Below are 20,817 nucleotides of genomic sequence, written 5' to 3'. Positions count from 1 at the left end.
AATAGAAATAAAGTCAATCTGGATAGCAACCACTTAAGATGGTGATGCTGTTTAAGGATTTGTTTAATCAGATCTTGAGAGATTTAATGTATTTTATCTTCAGTTCATCTAAGGATTTGACTGAAGAAAGTTGTAGTTTGTGTTCTTATTTATCTTACTTTCAGTACTTATTCAAGGTAGGCGTTTGAAAGATTGAAGAATGTTTCAGGAACATCATCGTAACCTTTAAATAACATTCTACTAACATTAAGGAAATGTCAGAGATGATGTCAATCAACGTTCCTAGAATACTGAAATTTAAATCAAAATTAAGTTCACAGAACGTTTGAGGAACATCATTCCTTTTAAAAACCTTCCTCTAACATCAAGAAAACTGGACATTTTTTTTAAATATATATATTCCTAGAACTAACACTGAATATTTGGAGAACGTTTTTGTAACAAAATTCTGTTAGCTGGGTATATCTGTGTTGCACATTGAAAAATCATTTTGAATATTACTACAAGGTGGTCTGTGTTTTGGTTGTTTCTTTTAAAAATCAAAGCACATCATAAACTGTAACATCAGACTAAAATGTGTATTACAATTTATACAAAGAGCCACACAGAACAGTATTGTGTTGCTAAATTCTTCATTTTATTCATGTGGAAAAATATCTTCCAACTGATTTACATCTTAGCTGTTCTGACTGGTATAGAGATGCAGCACAGTGGAGAAATAAAATGTCTTATACATTTCTTAAAAATGTTATTTATAAAAATATTTACTTTCGTCTGTAAGATAAAATTTCTTAAATAAAATGTACTAAGTTTGTCTAACCCCCCCCCACCCCTTTTTTCTTCTTGAGGCTAAATATTCAGACACATTAACACTATAAATGCCTTTGAAATATTTTATATCCCAACATATTCGCTACAGAATTGTCAATGCCATTTCAAAATTGTAATTTCTACTGCTATGTATGAAAATCATGTTTTTTTTTATTATCTGATAAAAGGTCTACTTAAAAATATATTTTTAGATAAATATAAAGAAATCACCACAAATCAAAATAAACATTTCTGTAGTTGCCTTTTAATAGAAGAGTATAAAACAACATTCATAAAAATATATTTTGCTTCAACATATATACATTTTACACATTCTATGATGAAAAATAGTCAGTGATGTTACCAAATGTGCATAGCCTGCAGTGAATCTGGATAGTGGGAAGCCATGGAGAATGCCACTTTAATACGGAGGCCTGCTAATGACGTTGACCAAAAAATTTTATTTTGCAAATTTGGAATTTGTTCTCACAACCTCTTTTTTTTGCCATATTTGTTCCCTCATGTCAATTAAACTGTGGCTATGATTGAACTAAAACAAGGGAAATAAATTACTACTTTAACTAAAAACCCTTTATTCTGTTTTTCTCCTTATGTCATGTACAGGGCGCTATACTTCAAGGCAAAGTTAATGTAAACAATTTTTAAGCTCCAAAATAGCTTTTGATTTGAGGTGTGCTGGCTATTTTTTCCACATTGATTAATCCCTATTTGTAGTCGACTTTTCCCAGACACCTGTTTGCTAACACTGGCTCAGAATAAGTAGCATGGAGTACTTCCAGCTGTCTCACAGTAATTATGTGCCCTTGTCTTGTGAGAAAGAACCATTTTCCAACACTGATGTTGCCTCACTAGGATGCACTGCTGCTGCAAACAGGGATATTCTGCCGCAGGCTTCAACACTTGGTCGAAGTGCTGGTATATTGCGTCGGTCTCAATGTCTCACAGCGACGATGTCAGCACTTTGTCTGCGAACAGGAGGAATACAGACAGAGCAGAATGAAGCTGTCTATGAGGAGGATGCAGTAGAAGTAACGCTGCGTATGCAAACTCTGCGCCCTTTGGAAGCGCGCCAATAGTACAGCCAGCAGCACAAAGAAAGTGGCTATATTTAAAATCAGGAAAAGGCGAATGTATGAGGCGGCATTAAACATACTGTCACTCTCTGCTGTAGCTCCCACTCGTACTTCTTTGAATTTCCGCCCCTTTACAAATCCCACTTTTCTGTCCTTTTGGAAATCACTGTAATTGATGAATGCCCTTGAGTTGCCATCTGCCTCCTCTGGAATCTCCTCATAGACACGTTTCATCGTCCTCTGCCTCTCCTTCTTCTCCCTCACCTCTAATTGAGCAAAGATGTCTGGGAGGCTATCGGAAAAGCTTGCCTTCTTGCCTCCCTTCCCCTGCTTCTTAGAAAGGGAAAACATCTTCTCAATAGTCCCTGGTGTCTTCTTCTTGTCCAAGGACTTTAGGAGGCGCTCAGCAGTTTTGTGGAAACTGTCCGAGTTAAGAACCCGTGAAAGGATTTGCCTCTCCAGCTGTTGGAAGACTGGTTTTACCTGCTGCAGATTGTCCTCCACAACATTAACATATCCCTCTACTTCCACCAAGGGCTGCACATTTGTCCCTGCTGTCCTTTCAAACATTACTTTCTTTTGGTCCATCAACACCATGGCCATAGGCTTGGTGGGAATCACATCTGTGTACAGATAGATGGTGTAGATGTGATCCCCGGTTGCCAGATAGATGTCCAGTGTTTCTGAGTCTCCATGCACGCTGAAACTCTTAACATCCACTCCGCATCCAAAGAAGATGTAGGCCACTCTGTTGGTAGGGTACCTCAGTGGCAAAGTCACATTCACATAGTTTGACCCATTATAGGGGTACCCACGGGGATAGCTCCTGTATCCCACTATTGCCTTTTCACTGCTGCCTGTATCATCCAACCAGAACATCTTGGATGTTTCATTTCCATGTCTGATCAGAGCACCATGAACTCCATCAACTTCGGTTATCTGAAACGGCATGTCTGTGTTGTGGAAGAAGGCGCTCATGCTTCGTGTTGGGCTGCCTAAATGCAGCTGAATGTGGTCTACCATCAGTAGCAACTGAGGATGAAGCAGAAGTAAGTTCCTTTGAAAACTCTTGATCTTCAACTCAGGGTTGTAAGCTCCTTGACCCTCCCCACGAATAAACACCATGCCCTGCTGCTCCAGAGCCGCTTCCACCTGACCTTGGCAGTCTGCTGCTTGACCGTGCTTGTACTTAAGCCATTTAGAGTTACAAGCCTCAGTAACTTGGCCTTCCCATGGTGCAAAGCAGCTCTCAGTCACAGCAGGCCCGAACATGACGGCATTGTTGAGAAAGGTGTATTTGGGACCGTACAATGCCTCTGTGATAAACGGCACTCCATTCGGAGAGAAGATAAAGGAGTTCTGGTCCGGGTGCTCATGGCCCGCATTAAAGTTCCGCCACCCTTTTATCCAGTTTTTGTATTTGTTTTTGTGAACGATGTCAAATATAGCACGTCCACCAAGCTTCCCCGACTTAAAGGACAGAAATGTGCGGTTTCTCCCAGCAGGTAGAGCACTTCCGTAGGTCACCACTCCCCAGTCTTCGAAATAATGGAGGCGTGATGTACCATAATCAGGAGGTGGAGTGGGTTGCAGACTGGCATCATACCTATACAGTGGAAGAAGCACATAGAAATTCTGAAGTTAAGCCACAATACAGATAGTTCTAATTTGTGGACAGTCAGAAAATATTTGGTTTCAGCTTGACCTTTTCGCAGCAAGTGGCATGTTCATGGCATTTCATTTTAATCTAAAACAAGTCAAGAACTGAATGTTTAATTATCTTTGAATAAAAAGTAATAACAGTAATAAACAAGTGCATTTGCTGCGAAACAAATATTTTTTTTTTTTTCTCAAGCTTTAAATGAAAGAACAAGTGGGTTTATATGGTACAGTATGTGGGTTTATTAGGGTCTTTTGGATATCCAAGAGCTCTGCACATCTCTATACAGACTCCACCTGCTTACTGACATAGCCTGGAAGCTAAACTTGAACTTTCAATGTAAGTACACTGTAACAGAGACATTGATATTTTAATGATTGCAAACTTTTGCACTGTTTTTCTCAAATTATCTTGATCATCCTCTGTTCATGCTTGTGTTTATATATAATGATGTATTATCTGCTTTTGGGGAAGTCGTGGCTTAGTGGTTAGAGAGTTGGACTCCTAACCCTAGGGTTGTGGGTTCGAGTCTCGGGGCGGCAACATAAATGGCTGCCCACTGCTCTGGGTGTGGATTTACGGTGTGTGCGTGTGTGCACTTTGAATGGGTTAAATGCAGAGCACAAATTATGAGAATGGGTCACCATACTTTGGCTGTATGTCACTTTCACTTTAATCACACACAAACATATATATGTGCGTGTGTAATGGTAAGTTTGACCTAAATTATTGGGACTACAATATATAATAGTGTAATCTAACTAAAATTATAGTGTTCTACCAGGCTTCTAAAGACAGTCAAATTACCTGAAAACTTAAATGGTGAAATTTTGCCACACTGTCATTTATCCTGAAACAAAATATGATGACCAATGACTAATGGCTTCTTACAGACATGTTTAGGAACATGACCGATCTTACCAGAGGAACTCTGTGTGCAGTGTGCACCAGCGCTGCCCCCTGCCTGCCTGTCCTGGGCCCTCCAGAACTCGATTCTGTCTGATTATCTCAGCCAGCCAATTCCCACTGCCATTTCGCATGACATATCGATCCAGAAAGACCAACTGACTCTCTGGCCCGTAAAACCAGTTATAGTTGGAATCTGCGATCGCAACAGTTCTCTGAAAACCTGCAGGAGCAAAAAATACATTGAAACATTCAAAGTAAATGCAGGATGTGAGATTAGGTCAACTTACATGTAACTGTTCCAATTGCTTCCTACAAACTGCACAATCAGCATTTATTTTCAGTCAGTGAGTAGAAGCTTGCTTAACTTGCTTTAAGTAAGGAGGTACGGTAAAGATTCAAGGAAGAACAGAAGTTTACTGTGAAAAGAGATGCTAAACCTTGTAGCCACTAGAAAATATTTAACCAGAATGAATCCCTTTTGTGTAAAAGAATGACTGCAACATTTAATAACGAGAATGTAACAGATATGCGGGTCATCGATTCATGTGTTAAGTCCAAGCATACAAATGAAACATCTTTGGACCAAGTGCCTGGCCTGGCGCCAGCCATGTATATTCCCATATAAATTGGGACTATCTGCAGTGTTATCATGTGTTAATCAAATCTTTAAATATGTGTAATTCTGCATTTGAATGTAACTTCATGTTTTGATCACTTATATATATTATGTTTAGTATCTTTGTGATCGTCATGCTTTGACCGACCCATTTATCTAGAGCAAAGTAATGAAAAATGTATTTAATCTGGAATTAAAGTGTTGCTAGAACTCCCCGATGAATTCGGAGAAGCCCTAAATCATCAGGGGGAAGTCTCCACAGAGACAAAGGAACTTTTCCCTCCGCTTCAGATCGCGGACGTTCATTGGCTGTTCACGTGAAAAGAGGCGGGGACCATCTCAAGCCATAAGAACGACCGAACAAGGTCCGCCTCTCTTCCTCTCTTCTTCTCGTTCTTGGTCCTCGGACACGCTGCTCTCCTGTGCGACCAACGTTGCTTCAGCCGCGCTCATAGCGCAAGCCCCCTCAGCACAGGGGCTGAGAGAAAAAGCCATTTTAATGGCTCCTTTGGAAGCTTTCGTTTTTGTTGTTTCTTTTCTTTTCTTTACTAAGTTTATTCAACTATTCGCCTCTCCACACAAGGAAGACGAATTCTGGAACATTGTTTGTTGAACCTTTCAAATACCGCACGAGGACAGAACAAAGGACCACGTGCTACACGCTCACGCCAAGATCAAGCAAATCCTTGTTTTCAAAAGGAACAGCGCGCAAAGCTCACACGCTCGACGCCGATCTCACGCCACGCACACTGGGCCATGCAAGTATCAGTTTTCTATGGAGATTTAAATGCTGCTTTAAATTGTTGCTATGATCTGATCGTTGTTGGCTTCCAAAAGTTACTGACTATGATTTCCATACCTGAGCTCCTTATGTGATCTCATTCTATTTTCTCTCTCTCTCTCTCTCTCTCTCTCTCTTTTATTTGGATTCCGTTATGTCTTGTATAAAGCTTACTGTTTGTATTGTCGTACGCATATTTACTAGTTTTACTAGTATTTATTACTAGTTGATTTATTAAAAACCCATATACTGACGATTGGCTTGGACTCCACCCCACTTACATTACGAGTCACTGAGATGTCTGATCTTTAGCTACAAGCTTTAAATTTAGAAACTAAATTTATCATAAGGATAGGATAATGTTTTCATGGCCAGAGAATATTTTTCCTTGAATTATAAGGCGTGATAACTTTATTGAAAATTGATAGGTCAACAGTGGTTTGCTGGACAAACCACTGTTTGATTTACAGTAATTTACGGTAAGAGATATCACAATAATTGGTATGAAGAATGGAATATTGACATATTAATGAGTAAGTTACAGTGCCCTGTGATTATTTATTGGTATAGGCAATTGAGCTATTTTTCATAATCAATCAAATTTAATGTAACTGTCATCTGAGATATAAATTAATCATATTCCTGATTAATTATTCAAATTCCCTATATATCATTTGAGTTAATTATTCTGTAAGACTCATTGTTGTTACAAGAGTTTGATGTTAGTATTTTCACCAGTTTGTTTTAGTTTCCACAGAGAACCAAAACACTTTCTAGTTACACTGATAGAAATACAAAAACGTCTAAAAGCAGGCCATATAGTCCTAACAGTACTGCATCGCTGTCCATTCCCAGAGGGGACTGAGTGTTTTGTGACTGCTTACCCTCTCTGACTCCTACATTTTTGGTTTCCACTACAATAAAATAGCTTTTAGCAGGAGGCTGCAAAATGTCCAAACCTGACTTATCTGTAGACACACACAAACAGCTTGATGGCTGTTAGTTCTATGATGTGCATAGAGAGCTATTGTTGCTGTTACAATACATGGTCTTATCGTTTGAAGGTGAGACCAAGCAACTTGATCTGTAGAGGTAGTTTATTACTGTACTTAGACTGTCATGTGGAAAGCACTTTATTAACACCATTTTTTAAGGGTTCATATTCTGAAAAAAAAAACCATCAAGCTAGCAAGCATTCAACTTACTAATGAAGCATATTGTTAATTTTGAGACTGAAGATGCATAAAGATGATAAAATTTTTTTAAATAAAATGTGTCAATCTGTCAAACTGTAATAGAGGATTCTACAAAGAGGCTGTTATTGTAAGAATATAAACTGAACCCAACAGCAAAACTGCAGCCCACATAAAGCAAGCATAGTGTAGATGTTACAACAGAAACAACAATGTCCCATATTTTTCTAAGCATCAGAAAGAGGGTGTGAATAATGAACATTTTAAGCCTTTTAATTGGACCTCAGGTAATGAGATAAAATATGAAAACATTTGCAATATGATTCCTGCAAGAGCTGCGCTTGTAATATACAGTCACAGAACTAGACAGAGCAAAGCCTTACCAGGCAACACTGTCCTGTAGAGAAATGCAAAGTGTTTGTGGAGCCAGGGATGATTGAAGTGGCCGATACCAAAGTGCCTCTGTACCAGATACATGTACTGAAAGAGTGAACGAGTGGTGTAAGTTCCATACGCAACACCCTCATACAGAGACCCATCAGTCACATCTCGGAGAAGCACCATGGACTTTTCCATGATGGCCAGAGCCTGTTTTGTCCAGAGGTACGCATCCTGGAGGTATCCTGAAATACAAAGTAGTAAAAATGGCAGCACAGAGAAGAATTATTTGTGATCAGAAGACATTATCTGTTAACATAATTCAATGAAGCAAAAAACAAAATATACACTACCATTTAAAACGCTGAATTCTCTACTGAACACTCACTTATGTTCACTAAGGCTGCATTTATTTGATCAAAAGAACAGTAAACTTTCACTTGTCACTTTCACTTTAAAATGTACTTCTTTCATTACATGCTCTGCATTTAACCCATCCAAAGTGCACACACACAGCAGTAAACACACACACACACACACGCACACACACACACACATCGTGAACACACACCCGGAGCAATGGGCAGCCGTTTATGCTGCAGCACCCAGATAGCAGCTGGGGGTTCAGTGCCTTGCTCAAGGGCACCTAAGTCGTGGTATTGCCAGCCCGAGACTCGAACCAACAACCTCAGGGGGTCAAACTTTCTAACCATTAGGCCACGACTTCCCCACCAAGGATCAAAACGATGAAAACAGTTGTTACTCAACTTTTTTTTGAAAACCGTCACACATTTTTGTTCAGGATTTACTTTAAAATCAAACTGCATTTTACTTTAAATATACATATTTTGCAGCATTTACTTTAATCTCCTGCATGTCACAGCAAATAATACATTGCTAGCAGTAGTTTCTTTAAAGAAACACAGAAAACTGTAGAATTACAGGACACATGTAAAACTATTCAGAAACCAAGGAAACACACAAGGAAGTAATAGACAACTATATGGAAACAAATGATTGAATTGCGGAACTAAAGAAAACCAAAACAGGAAACGAAGACAAGATGGTTGTGATACTAAAGTTGACAATCAGCAATTTCTGAAAAAAAAAAAAAAGACTGTTTAGACTGTTTTTCCATTTCAACCTTGAATATACAGCAAGTTGCAATGAAACATTTCAAAAAATATTTTTTCTTGATCTTGAACTTCAGCATTACCATTTGTACATTGAATGCAAGAAAGCTGCCTTAGACTCGAGAGGTAAAAAGGACCCAAAAAGTCCATAATTTAGTTGTTTATTCATGTAACAAGAACAACAATTCAAAAACAATTTAATTTCTTAAATGGTCTGAGGAAAATAGTGCTCATGTTTACAGAATTTTTCAGAGTATTGCTTTGTGCAATAACCCAGGAAGAAGTTGTTTTCATATGTGCATGTAAATGGGTCTGTGTCAGCAAAAAGCAGCTCTTATCCATTGCATCCAGCTCATTTCAGCATAGAGAGATCAGACAGAAACCGCATCCCTTTATCCTCATCAAGCTACGTTTGATGGTATAATGCTGAATTGTACAGTTATAATTATGACTCTAGGGGAGCAGAAGGAACACAGACACTAAGACTCTTTGCAAAGCTCATAAACTGCTTTTGTAAATTGACCTTTGCAAATTCCTGTACTAATTTGAGCAAAACTCTTAGTATAACACCACCTTTCACATGCATGGCAAGACTTAATTTCAGGGAAATGTTTTAAATGTACTCCCACCTCCCCTGCCTGTACGAGTATGAGAAGAACCACATAAATATTTAGACCACAGCTCATCAGTTTATTGAGCAACCCTGTCACACTACAAATTTCCTGGAACACACTATACTGTATGTCCACCCACAAACATGCAAGTTATTCTGTACACACAGACATGCACACACACATGCATATATTATCAAACAGGATTTACCCTATTATGGAAAAGTCCACATTAGAAAACACTAGGAGTGTGCCATATCATACGGTCAATGATAATATTGATATAAATTTGTACATGTTAAAATGTACAAATCAGTGTGCACACGGAGAGCCGCGCAAACACCAAACCAAGCTCTTCTTCACTTCCTCCCGTGCCTGAACAAACTAATACACCTCGCCAGTTGTTAATCCAAGAAATAAAATGGGAGAAAACCACTCACTGATCTTTACTGAAATACTTTGTAGTTTTAACAAGAAATAATCTATATTTAATTTATACAGTAAAGACTATGCAATGCTATTTGCATTTGACTATTCCGTTTCTGTACCTGGACACCTACAAACTTGGAAAAAACTTAAATGTTGTTTAATTAGTGTATTTGTTTATTTGTGCCATTTACACAATTTCAAACAGGGACCACTGGTAAAACCAGCACCGGAGCCCCACAAACCTCAGCTACGACCCTGTACACTGATTGGTCTGCTTCAAGTCGAACACACAGCTGCTGCTGCCACCTTATGACAATAGATTTACATTTCAAATTCGGCAGTCTGTCATCGATGACAGTACCTCATTGGAAAAGCATAAATATGCACTTCATTTTGTTTTCACTAATACATGCTGCTGCCTGCCAACTGCAATCATCAATAAAACGTTGTTCCATGTTGTTTTTTTTTTTTTTTTTATATATTGTCATAAATATTGTTATTGCAAATATTCTTTAAATATCATTAATATCATATATATATATATATATATATATATATATATATATATATATATATATATATATATATATATATATATATATATATATATATATATATATATACACATACTGTAGATATATAAAACCACGAATAACAGTAGTTTTTTCAACTGTCTTTTTCTGTTACATTTCACAACAAAGTATAGATAGTATGTTCCAGAATTACTATGTATAAATTACTATTTTAGCTCAATTAAGGCATGGTTGAGAACGTTATATTTGGAGAGTTGTACCACCACACCACTTATGCCATTTTTGCTGTTTGTGTGCTGTGTACATTTAAATAAGTGTACAGTATACAACCAGAGTACACAGCTGGGCCATAAAGCTCAATATCCTTGACTTGACGTCTGGGTCTGGGACAGAATTGTAATCTATTTCTGTAATAAGCCATCTTTCCAAAGTAAACACTTCATGTGTTCCAAGGCTGAATAAAACTTGTTGCAAGTGTTGTTGCTGTTTCCTGCCCTTTTGAAAAAATGCAGTCAAAATGTAATTTCTATTGAAATTGAAATATTAAATATAATATTGAATAACACACTACAGTTAAAGTTCTAATCAACAATTATTCAAATAATCTCATTTTCAAAAGTCAAGTCTCAAAGCTTGTTCAAAACTGTGAGAGCATTCTGGAAAGCGACTTTGTTCCTCTGTTTTGATGGACCACCAGACGGTGATAGAATATAGATATTTAAAGAGTGTGGTTAAGTAGTGGAGTGTTGTTCTAGCAGTAGTTCCTCTGGCCAAAATCAGAGCCTTGAGTTTGATATGGCTGAAAACCCATCTCTTCCATCTTTATTTGACCCTCTTACTTCACTCACTATTCTAATTCTATTCTTTAAAAAAAAAATTATTCTAACTACCTTTCTAATATTTTTGTTGTTTTTGATTGCTTCCACTGTCCTCATTTGTAAGTCGGTTTCGATAAAAGCGTCTGCTAAATGAATAAATGCAAATGTAAATGATGTGGGCAGCTACAGATGAAGTGAATTGAGACCAAAACAATGTGATGTAGTCTGCCATTTGGTGACTGAAGATCAGACGTGCCACATAACATGTGAAACTGCAAAACCAGGCAGTCATCAAAAAGTGCCAAGTGAAGTTTAACTGGCAAATAAAAAACTCCCCACAAGTTCCTGACTGTCACGACTGGCAAGATGTAGAACTGATGGGTTAGTTGGGATTACTAAGAGCTTTCACAAGGTTGTGCTCAAAGGGTTAGTTCACCAAAAAATGAAAATTCTGTAAACATTTATTCACCCTCATGTTTTTTGAAACACATCATCAGAAAACATATAAAGACATTTTAAACATTCTCACATTATTTTTGTCTATCCAATGAAAATCATTCCAACCAAAACTTTGATGCATCAAAAAATACAAAAAGACATTGGTAAAAGTAATCCATGTTTTTCTTTTAAACCAATGCAGGGACGTCACTTCTGTATGCCCGGTATTGTAAAGTCGCCATACCCTAGCCTTCCCCTCCATTTTCTGAAAGGCCACCACTGCAACAATGTCTGCTTGTGCTTTTTGATGCGTCAAAGTTTTGGTTGCATTGACTTTCAATTAATGAAAGGAAGTCGTATGGGTTTGGAACAACATGAGGGTGAGTGAAAGATGATAGAATTTTAATTTTTAGTGGGGTTTCCTTCATCCAGGCTGATCTCCTCAAACCCACGGTGTTTACTCTATATCAGTGTTATTTTCAACAGAATCATCTGCTATGAAACTGAGCTGGGAATGCTGGGAAGAGTGGTAAAAAGATCCTCCAAGATATTTGGACAGATACGAGAGAAGACGACAAAAAAGCAAAAAGAGCAGCAGGACATACTTTCAGTGCCAAAAACTACAGCTTGTGTTATGAATAGCTGCAGGGGAGGAATACAGACAGAGAGAAACACAAAAGAGAGAGAGAGAGAGAGACAGATAGAGAGGGAGAGAGAGAGAGAGAGAGAGACGAGAATCTCTGTTCTGAAATACTGAAGTAGAGTGGAGAAATAATTATGGAGGCTTAAGTTCAGCACTGCAGATTGACCCTGAGCAGCCTTAAATTCCAGGCAGGAATGCTGAGCGAGGGGGCAGACCCTTCATCTTTCAAAACGTGTGTGTGTGTGCCAGTACACTGAACTTTCTCCAAAAAACATATGTCAGTTTAAGTGGGAATAACAGATTGTCCACAGATTCAGAGAGGAATAGTTCTGAAACTGAGAATTTCAGTTTCTATGGAATTAAAACAAAATAATCTGATTAAAGACATGCTGTTCTAAGTATTTTCTGGGTTTAATAAAAGGTCATTTAAATCATGTTACCAATGCTTACAAAAAAGAAAAAGAAAAAAAGTTTATTAATAAAATATGTTTTAGAGTAGGGCTGCACAATTATGACAAAAATCATAATTGTTGTTTATTTCCATGAAATTGTAATTGCCATAGTTAATAACGATTATCACAGTTTACATTAAATGTTTTGAACAGCTTTATACCATTGTTTGAAACAACTGCATGCCATATTTTATATGAACACTCAAAACACTCTTCATGATAACTTAAAGCCCTAAAATGTCATGTACACATTGGTTTGGTTTCTTCATTAAATAATAAAAAAAAGTAAAAAGTAAAAATATGCATGCCATTATAATATTATTCTAAAACTATTATTAAAACAATGGGGGAAAGAAAACCCTCAAGATAACCTGTAGAAAGAAAATAAACACACATCTTAAGCACGTGAATAATGTAAGTGGACTTTTATTGTAATTGCTCTTTTGAACGATTGCATAATTGTGGCATCTGTAATTGTAATCATGATTAGAAATTCAAAATCTTTTTTTTTTTTTGCTACATTTAAAATGCGATTTCAAGTTATTTTAAACTTCTGGTTGTGCTAAACAGATGAAAGTCCTGTGGGCAGAGTTTACTCCTTATATACTTTACAGATTAAGTTTTGTCCTTTTTCACTCATTCTGTATACGATGTGTGAAAATTTATAGGTTTTCCAGTTTTATGACAATGTTACGAGTTCATATTTTGTTGGACTTGTGCACAGAAAAGATTGGAAAGTGATTTATCACATTAGTTTTGTAGTTACTGTTCTGTTTGTGAATGAGTATTCTTTTATATATATTTTTTTAAACTTCCTTTTAATCTTTAATTAAAATGTCAGAAATATCTTCCTTTGAAATGACCCACTTGATGTCCATTATGCATGCAAGGCAATTAGATGTGTGTCCATTCCTGAATACAAAGCTCATTTTTCACAATCCAATCAACACCTTGTGTTTTTTCGATAGCCATTTTAGTCTGAGATATGTCACAATATGGTAATAAAGTCTGTTGCAACTTCTGTTTTAAGACTTAAATGTTTTTGCCCAATAGAATTCCAACTCCAAGTGCATTGCTTTAAACAGCTTGTCCATAGAGCCAGAGGTTATATAAAGGGTACCAATCATAGGTTAAATTAAACATAGTGCTTATAAGAACAGAAATCGAATCTTTCAGCTCTGAAAGTCAAACACTTTTACTATAATAATCATTTACTATAAACATTGCATGTGCAATAACTGGACCAGCCCGGAAAATATAGTTTTTAACAAGACTTCAGCAGAAGTCATGATACTACTGCTATCAGACTGATTATTTTTTATTTGAAATGTAATTTTGACAAACAGTCCTTGCCCAGTCAGTAGATAGGAGTTTGTGGAGATGTGTATGATGTGATGTGACGTGCTTTGAAAGCACCTTGATGGAGTGTCACACATACAGATGCTTTCATACTGTCTGAATATATTTTATAACACTCTAAAGACATGTTAGCCTCACCTTGGTTCATGACCACGAGGCTGCCAGTCAGAAGAGCAACACAGTTGGTGGGTTGGTGGTTGTGGAGGTACTGGAATCCCCAGCCGCGGTGGTATGACTTCTCATACATGTAGCGTGAAGCATTCCCAATCACCTGCAGGAAACGCTCCTGCTGAACTTTACTGAGGTATTCATACAGGAAGTCATAGGCTGTAGCAAAGCCAACCAGAGAGTGAGCTATGGGAACCTCATCCCACGGAGCGTCTTTTACCATCCTGAAACAAAACAGCCACCTTTAAATCTCTGAACCACATACTCGCACAGCAACCAAGCAGTGTTTGTCTGAGAGAGAGATTAGAAAAAACAGCAGTTGAAGAGCTACTATATGTGAGCCTTTTGAAAAAAATATGATGACTTTTGAAAGGAAAGCTGCTGTAGTCTGCAATCTAAACAGATATTTGTATTGACAGTAGAGGTTTTTATAGAGATGGCCACATTCTTGTCATGTGAGGTGACCCATAAAAAGATCTTGATATCTATTAGTAAATATCAGTTATCAAATTTTAGCAATGTATAATTGACAAGTAATTATAAGTAATATTAAGTAATGTTATAAACAAAACAAAAAAATTATATAGGTTTTTTTTTTTTTTTTATCATTAGCATTGCAATAACTTATAAAATCCTCTAATGATTTTAGAGAGAGCTTATTCAGATGAATTGATAGATATACAATGCCCATAAAAATGAATGTCCTCACTACAGTACGTTTCTACATGCATTCAACTAAGGATTTAAGAGACAAGTGAAGTGCAATTCATTGGACAGCTTCAGTATCTCAGAGAGAAATTAAGAAAAAAGTATATACTGTTATTAAAAGCTTGCAGAACCTGCAAGTTTCATGTGTTTACATCAAAGCAATTTGCAAACTACTATTTGTAAGTTAACTTGGGAAGAAAGTGAATGCTTGTAAAATTGCTGTAATATAAATGCTCATATTTAAGTCATAGATTCTGTAGAGCTGAATCAGTCCCACAGCTATACCTACTGTACAATCTGGAGTGTGAGGAATGATGACAACAATGTTATGAGTCCCAGAAGTTGGAGGTTTGCGTTAGGCTAGTCTTGGTTGGCCGCTACATGCTGGCGGCAGTGTAAATGAGAGTGCAGAACCACAGCAGTTAAACCAACCATCCATATATATTAAAGAGAAACTCCGCGCTCATTCTGAGGCACAGCATGAGGGTCACATCTGAACACACAGGAGTAGGTAAGGAAAAACTTGCACTATGAATATATTTAGGACTTAAAAATAGTTTTAAGAGCTATGCACACATATAAGTCTACATTTCTGAAAACAAACTTCAAATATTCCAGAAACAGCGAATCTGCCCAAAAGTTAATCATTCCACAGCATCATCCCAATTAACAGACACAAATACTTATGTTTCTGAATAAATCAGACGAATGAATGATAAAATAATTGCCATGAGTCTAAGTAACTTGCCCCCACCTATTCAAGGACAGGAACTAACTTGAATAATGAAGAATAAATGCCATCCACTACTGTTCACAAGTGTATAAGACAGCTGAAGATGCATCTTAAAGGGTTAGTTACCCAAACATGAAAATGAGGCTGTTTTACTCACCCCAGAGGCATCCTAGGTGTATATGACTTATATTAAAAGTTGTTTTTGATCTTTTAAACTGTTTAATGCCACTCAGTGGTTGCATGCATCAGTCCAAAAGAACTTAAATAAAAAGCTCCCATTCCACCCATGGCTCCGGGGGTGAATAAAGGCTTCCTGTAGCAAATCGATGCATTTTTGTAAGAAAAATATCCATATTCAAAACATAATAATCACTTGAATGTAGCTTGCACCAACAGTTGCACATGGAAGCAGCTCCGGGAGGATGACATATGAGGTAAGCGTTAAGCATGCTCCTGTGAGTCTCATGGAAACCAACATTTGTGTACAAGATCAAAGGAAGCAAAGTTTCCTTACTTTAGCAAAGGAAAACCAGTCTCCTCTTGGCGAAATTCTCTCATTCTTCTTTACAAATCCCTGTTTTGTACTTCCAATTAGTTTCCATGTGCATCACTTCTGAGTGGCGCACGTGCAAAGCTGACCTCATACGTCATTCCCCTGGAACTGCTTTGTTTACAACAGTGAGAGTAAGCTACATTAAAGTGATTATTACGTTTTGAATATGGATATTTTTCTTACAAATATGCATCAATTCGCTACAGGAGACCTTTGTTCACATCCCGGGGCCACGTGAGACACTTTTTTTTTATGAATGGGTGCTTATTTCACTTCTTTTGAACTGATGCATGCATCCTGCTGAGTAGCATTAAACAGCTTGAAAGAACAAAGATATACAAATTTAGTATAACTCTGACACGATTCATCTGAAAGAAGAAAGTCATATACACATACTGCCTCAGGGGTGGTTAAAACAGTTTTACTTACTTCACTTTTTGGGTGAACTAACCCTTTTAAGTCATCTTAAAATTCAGTTCACACTCTTTCCGAATAAGAACCAATATGTCGTAATGAAATGATGACAGTGGAATCTAGGTCAAAGTGATTCACGGTTCAGTGAACAAGATAAATCCATCAGCTAAATGTTTGTTTTGATAACTGAAGACATGGAAACCAGATATTTTGGAGACAGCAATTAAGTCTTTGATAATTTTGATGGGCTACACGTCTAAGCTTTTAGAGGGTTATCATCTCAAGGGCTTCAAAAACTTCTAAGGCCCTGAGGCCAAGCATTTTAATTTATTTCACTTTTAAGTCAAAACTTAGAACTGTCTTTAAAAGGACAGTTTAAAGAATGTGGCTAATCAAACTGTTCCTGGAGTACCCCCCCCCCCCCCCATACTTCGGAAGTCTATGGGGATCAGCAACTGTATGAAAGTCGCTGGGGTATATTTTTTAGCAATAGCCAAAAAAATATTGTATGGGTCAAAATTATTGATTTTTTTTTTTTATGCCAAAAATCATTAGCATATTAAGTAAAGATCATGTTCCATGAAGATATTTTGTAGATTTCATACTGTAAATAAATCAAATCTTAATTTTTGTTTAGTAATATGCATTGCTAAGAATTCATTTGAACCGCTTCAAAGGTGATTTTCTCAATATTTAAATTGTTTTGCACCCTCAGAATCCAGATATTCAAATATCTTAGTCAAATATTGTCTGATCCTAACAAACCATACATCAATGGAAATATTATTTATTCAGATTTCATGTGATGTATAAATCTCAATTTTGAATAATTTACACTTAGGACTGGTTTTGTGGTCCAGGGTCACAAATGTCTTCTTTAATGTTTAACAACAGAGAAACTCATTAGGTAATTTTGGGGTGAACTGTCCTTTTAAAAGCATTTCAGATATTTTTCTTTTCCACATTTTTGTACTGGTCAAAATATGCAGTTAATTTGTGGCAACCACATAGTAACAGACTGGTCTTCATAAACTTTAGCAGTAACACAGAGAAAGCAATAGAGACAAGGGATCAGGCATCAGATAGAAGTTTAGACATATCAGAGGTGAGACTAACTGTCACTCACTGCATTGGAGGCTTTTGTGGTTGTAGTGTCAGAGGCAGGTTTGGCTGTGTTAAGATTTTAGAGATATTGAACAGGAAGCAATATGACTGAAAAAGCAGGTTTCTGCAAAAAGTATTATCAAAATGATCAAGCTGTAGACTGTTAAAATTCAAGTGACTGAACATTAAAGTACATAAAAAGTGCATAAAACCTGTGTGCAAATTTTTAAAAATATTTTCATGTAAACTCAAACCACATGTTTCTGAAAAGAGAATTATTCCAGCTTAGAAACACAAAATTTATGTGATAACTAATTGGAACTGTGCAGTTACAATAGCGAAATTTCAGCAAACTCATTTTATGTAAAGGGTTGTTTTGTAGATGCCAATGAGAGGACAAAGCTTACAAAACCATCAGTTGTTGTCTAGGATCATTTTACTACTTAGCCTATATTACAAAGGTCTAATGAATGTTATTGCTCAATAACAGGACACTTTTCTAACAAATCACCTTGCAGGTGTAACTGGTCCTACTCACACTGGTCAGAGTAAAATTAGAAGGAATGTGGAACGTGGGCACACAAAAAAAGAATGCTTCAGATTGCAACCATTAGCGCTAATTTCAAGTGTGACTCTTGAGGTTCACCTGCACAGCTCTTACAAGCCGGCCTCCACAATACTCCCCTGCCTAAACCACACTAATCCAGGTCATGGCACCAGTGTAACTGGTCCTACTCACACTGTTCTGAGTGGGTCAACTTGCACAGGAACGCTAAAGACTGCAACCACTACCATCAGTTATTTACATGTACAGCTCTTATAAGATGATGCAGGCAGGCATAACTTCTTTCACGGCTAAGTAGCACATCAAATACATGAGCTCAGAAACAAACAAAGACACTACTTTACCAGTCGGGCTGCACAGCCATGCGCTCCATGTATTCCTTGGCTACTTCCAGTGCACCAGCGCGGTGCGGGTACAGCAGGCAGAACATAGAGAGCAGGCCTAAGTTGTTCCCATAGACTTCGTTCCAGCGGGCACTAAACTCAGCAGGGTTCCAAGGGGGCAGATACTCCTCCGGCCGCTCCAGTATGGCCTCACCGGCCTCGCGGATCTGTCGGGCCAAAGCCTTGTGTGTCCCCACTGCCACCCGCTGCAGCTCCTCAACCTCTGCCTGGCCGAAGTACAACATGGGGTGAGTTCCCTCGTAGTTCCCTCCGAGGAATGGAATGCCTCCGCTGGGGTCCACTTCAGCCAGAGCTAGGGTCACTAGTGCACCTATAAAGAACACTGTTGGTGACCCACGGGTGTAAGTTCTCATTCTGGCATCAGAGAGGGAGAGACTACATCACCTTGCTCCCTCCCAGCTGAGGAGACAGAAAGAGAGAGACGTTATTTTCCTTGCGTTACACTACTAGGTTCGAATGCCTGCATTAATTAGAGCCAGCTGTAGGGCTGATCTCGCTGGGTTTTTATACGTATATGAAATGGAGACAAAAGTTAATTATGCCACTTTTCTTCATCAGGTTCACAGGATACACCTCATGCCTGAAACTATATGTATATATATCATAACATTTTCCTGTTGTTCAAAAAATAATGAGTCACATGCCATAACATATCCAATGGGGTCATTCATTAGCCTAGAAATTAGCATTGAGATGTATATGTAGGCTATAGCTTTCTCCAGGAATCACAGACCTCCTTGGTTTGAACAAACAAAGCCCCAGTTTTCAGGAGGTCAACCTATGTATAGCTTGCTTATATCTGCCATACAAGCTAAGAATGGTAAAAGTAAACATTCACCTTGAATAAGTGATCAGCTGTCCAGACACAGAGGATGCTTACTATTTGATTTGTTTTGATCAGCTGCATTTAAGCCTGTTGTGTCTGAGAACAGCCAGAACTTGCTAATATTCAGTAAACCACATGTCTTTCCAAGAGCAGGAATGTGAGCTCTCTGCTCCTCCTCCAGACTGACTAACACGCCGCTGGTCAAATGGAAAATTAGCTGGTCCAGATTTATGGGGTGTCTAGACGTGTCCAGTGCAGCCAGTATCTATTACCCCTGACTTAAAACACACACACTATCCTTGTGGGGACTTTTCATAGGTGTAATGGTTTTTAAATTGTGCAAACAATATATTCCATCACCCCTCCACCAACCCCACACCTAAACATACCCCTCAAAGAAAACTTGCTGCATTTTTACATTCTAAAAAAAAAAAAAAAAAAAAAAAAACTCCTGTATGATTTATAAGCTTGTTTCCCCATAGGGACCTCAATTTAGGTCCCCAAGGTGATGCAAGTCACTTTAGGTCCCCCCACCAGGATAGACAAACATGTAAACACACCAGCCTTTACTTCAAATATGATCCTCCCTTCCTTTTGCTTAATATAAGAGAGATCTAATCACAACTTAAACTGTATCTTTAATTCATCATTTCCTTCCAGTTAGTACTGCACTCACTGGATTCCACATAGCTCTTTATGGAAGGTGAAACCAAAGAGGTCAAGTCACAGCAGTGGCCCTTGACCCCTCAACCTCGGCATTCCAGCTATGAAACACATGGTCAAACAACTAATGCTTGCATTAGCTGTGTGTGAAGGATATGAGCACACACACTCAAAGATGTAGAGAACAGACTTGCTTTAAACCAGTTTGTCTCTTAACAAAGAAAGATACTTTGTGTGTAATTTCTAATGCCCTTCTTTAAATCTATGATATAGAAAAAAGCACATACTGTCAGGGAGATATCTAATTAGCCTATGTTCTTTAGATCACTTCAATTCTAAGTTTTTTTCTATTTTGATAAAATAAATTATATAGATCATATAGATATCTACAGTATGTGTGTTTGTGTGTGTCTGTTTTTTATAAAAAATAATAAAATTTCAAATGTCACGGATCACAAATATTCCATGTGAAAGATCTACGAAAACATAAAAAAACTAAACATGATTAAAAAAGCTATATATCAAATGTATATAGTATAATAGCTAACAAGGAAAACAAACACAAAGCACTTTTTTAACTTCACGTTAGGATTCACTGACTCTCAGAATCAAGATTTCAAAACACTCTTTGAAGTTCAAGTTCAAGACATCAAAAGTTCTATCGATCGTGAGAAGTTACAATGAGTTCTGTTACCTCTCAGATCCACTGACCTTCCCAATTAAAGGCGAAATCACGGGTTTCATGCCTGATGGAAGTCATCTGCAGTAGCATCCGTGAGCCTGAAAGTGTATGTCGTCAAGAGATGTGCAGAAAGTCACTAA

At 37.6% G+C, this 20,817-nt stretch overlaps 1 protein-coding gene across 3 annotated transcripts; it reads right to left on the bottom strand.

Moving 5' to 3' along the window:
* Positions 1-1,224: 1,224 nt before the first annotated feature.
* LOC113063509 (dermatan-sulfate epimerase-like) lies at positions 1,225-20,817 on the bottom strand. Of its 3 annotated transcripts, XM_026233962.1 has the most exons (7): positions 20,690-20,817; positions 18,447-18,905; positions 13,996-14,249; positions 7,447-7,686; positions 4,486-4,693; positions 1,985-3,510; positions 1,225-1,796 (listed from the first exon to the last, which is right to left on the bottom strand). In XM_026233962.1, the coding sequence occupies exons 2-7, from the start codon at positions 18,857-18,859 to the stop codon at positions 1,771-1,773; spliced, it is 2,667 nt and encodes an 888-aa protein (XP_026089747.1). In that variant the 5' UTR covers positions 18,860-18,905; positions 20,690-20,817; the 3' UTR covers positions 1,225-1,770. The 3 variants fall into 3 exon arrangements, with proteins under 3 accessions (XP_026089747.1, XP_026089745.1, XP_026089746.1); XM_026233960.1 differs by having other exon boundaries at positions 1,225-3,510; XM_026233961.1 differs by having other exon boundaries at positions 1,225-3,510; positions 20,707-20,817.

The sequence above is a fragment of the Carassius auratus genome, chromosome 45 (assembly GCF_003368295.1).
Source record: "Carassius auratus strain Wakin chromosome 45, ASM336829v1, whole genome shotgun sequence".
Classification (NCBI taxonomy): domain Eukaryota; kingdom Metazoa; phylum Chordata; class Actinopteri; order Cypriniformes; family Cyprinidae; genus Carassius; species Carassius auratus.
This window is presented reverse-complemented; position numbering and strand designations above follow the sequence as displayed.

Excerpts from the sequence above, each read along its gene's own strand:
- LOC113063509 (XM_026233960.1), bottom strand. The coding sequence starts at position 18,859 with ATGAGAACTTACACCCGTGGGTCACCAACAGTGTTCTTTATAGGTGCA. Across the intron at positions 14,250-18,446 it reads ATGGCTGTGCAGCCCGACTG|GATGGTAAAAGACGCTCCGT; the intron begins GTAAAGTAGTGT and ends GTTTTGTTTCAG. Across the intron at positions 4,694-7,446 it reads CTACAGGACAGTGTTGCCTG|GTTTTCAGAGAACTGTTGCG; the intron begins GTAAGGCTTTGC and ends TTGCTCCTGCAG.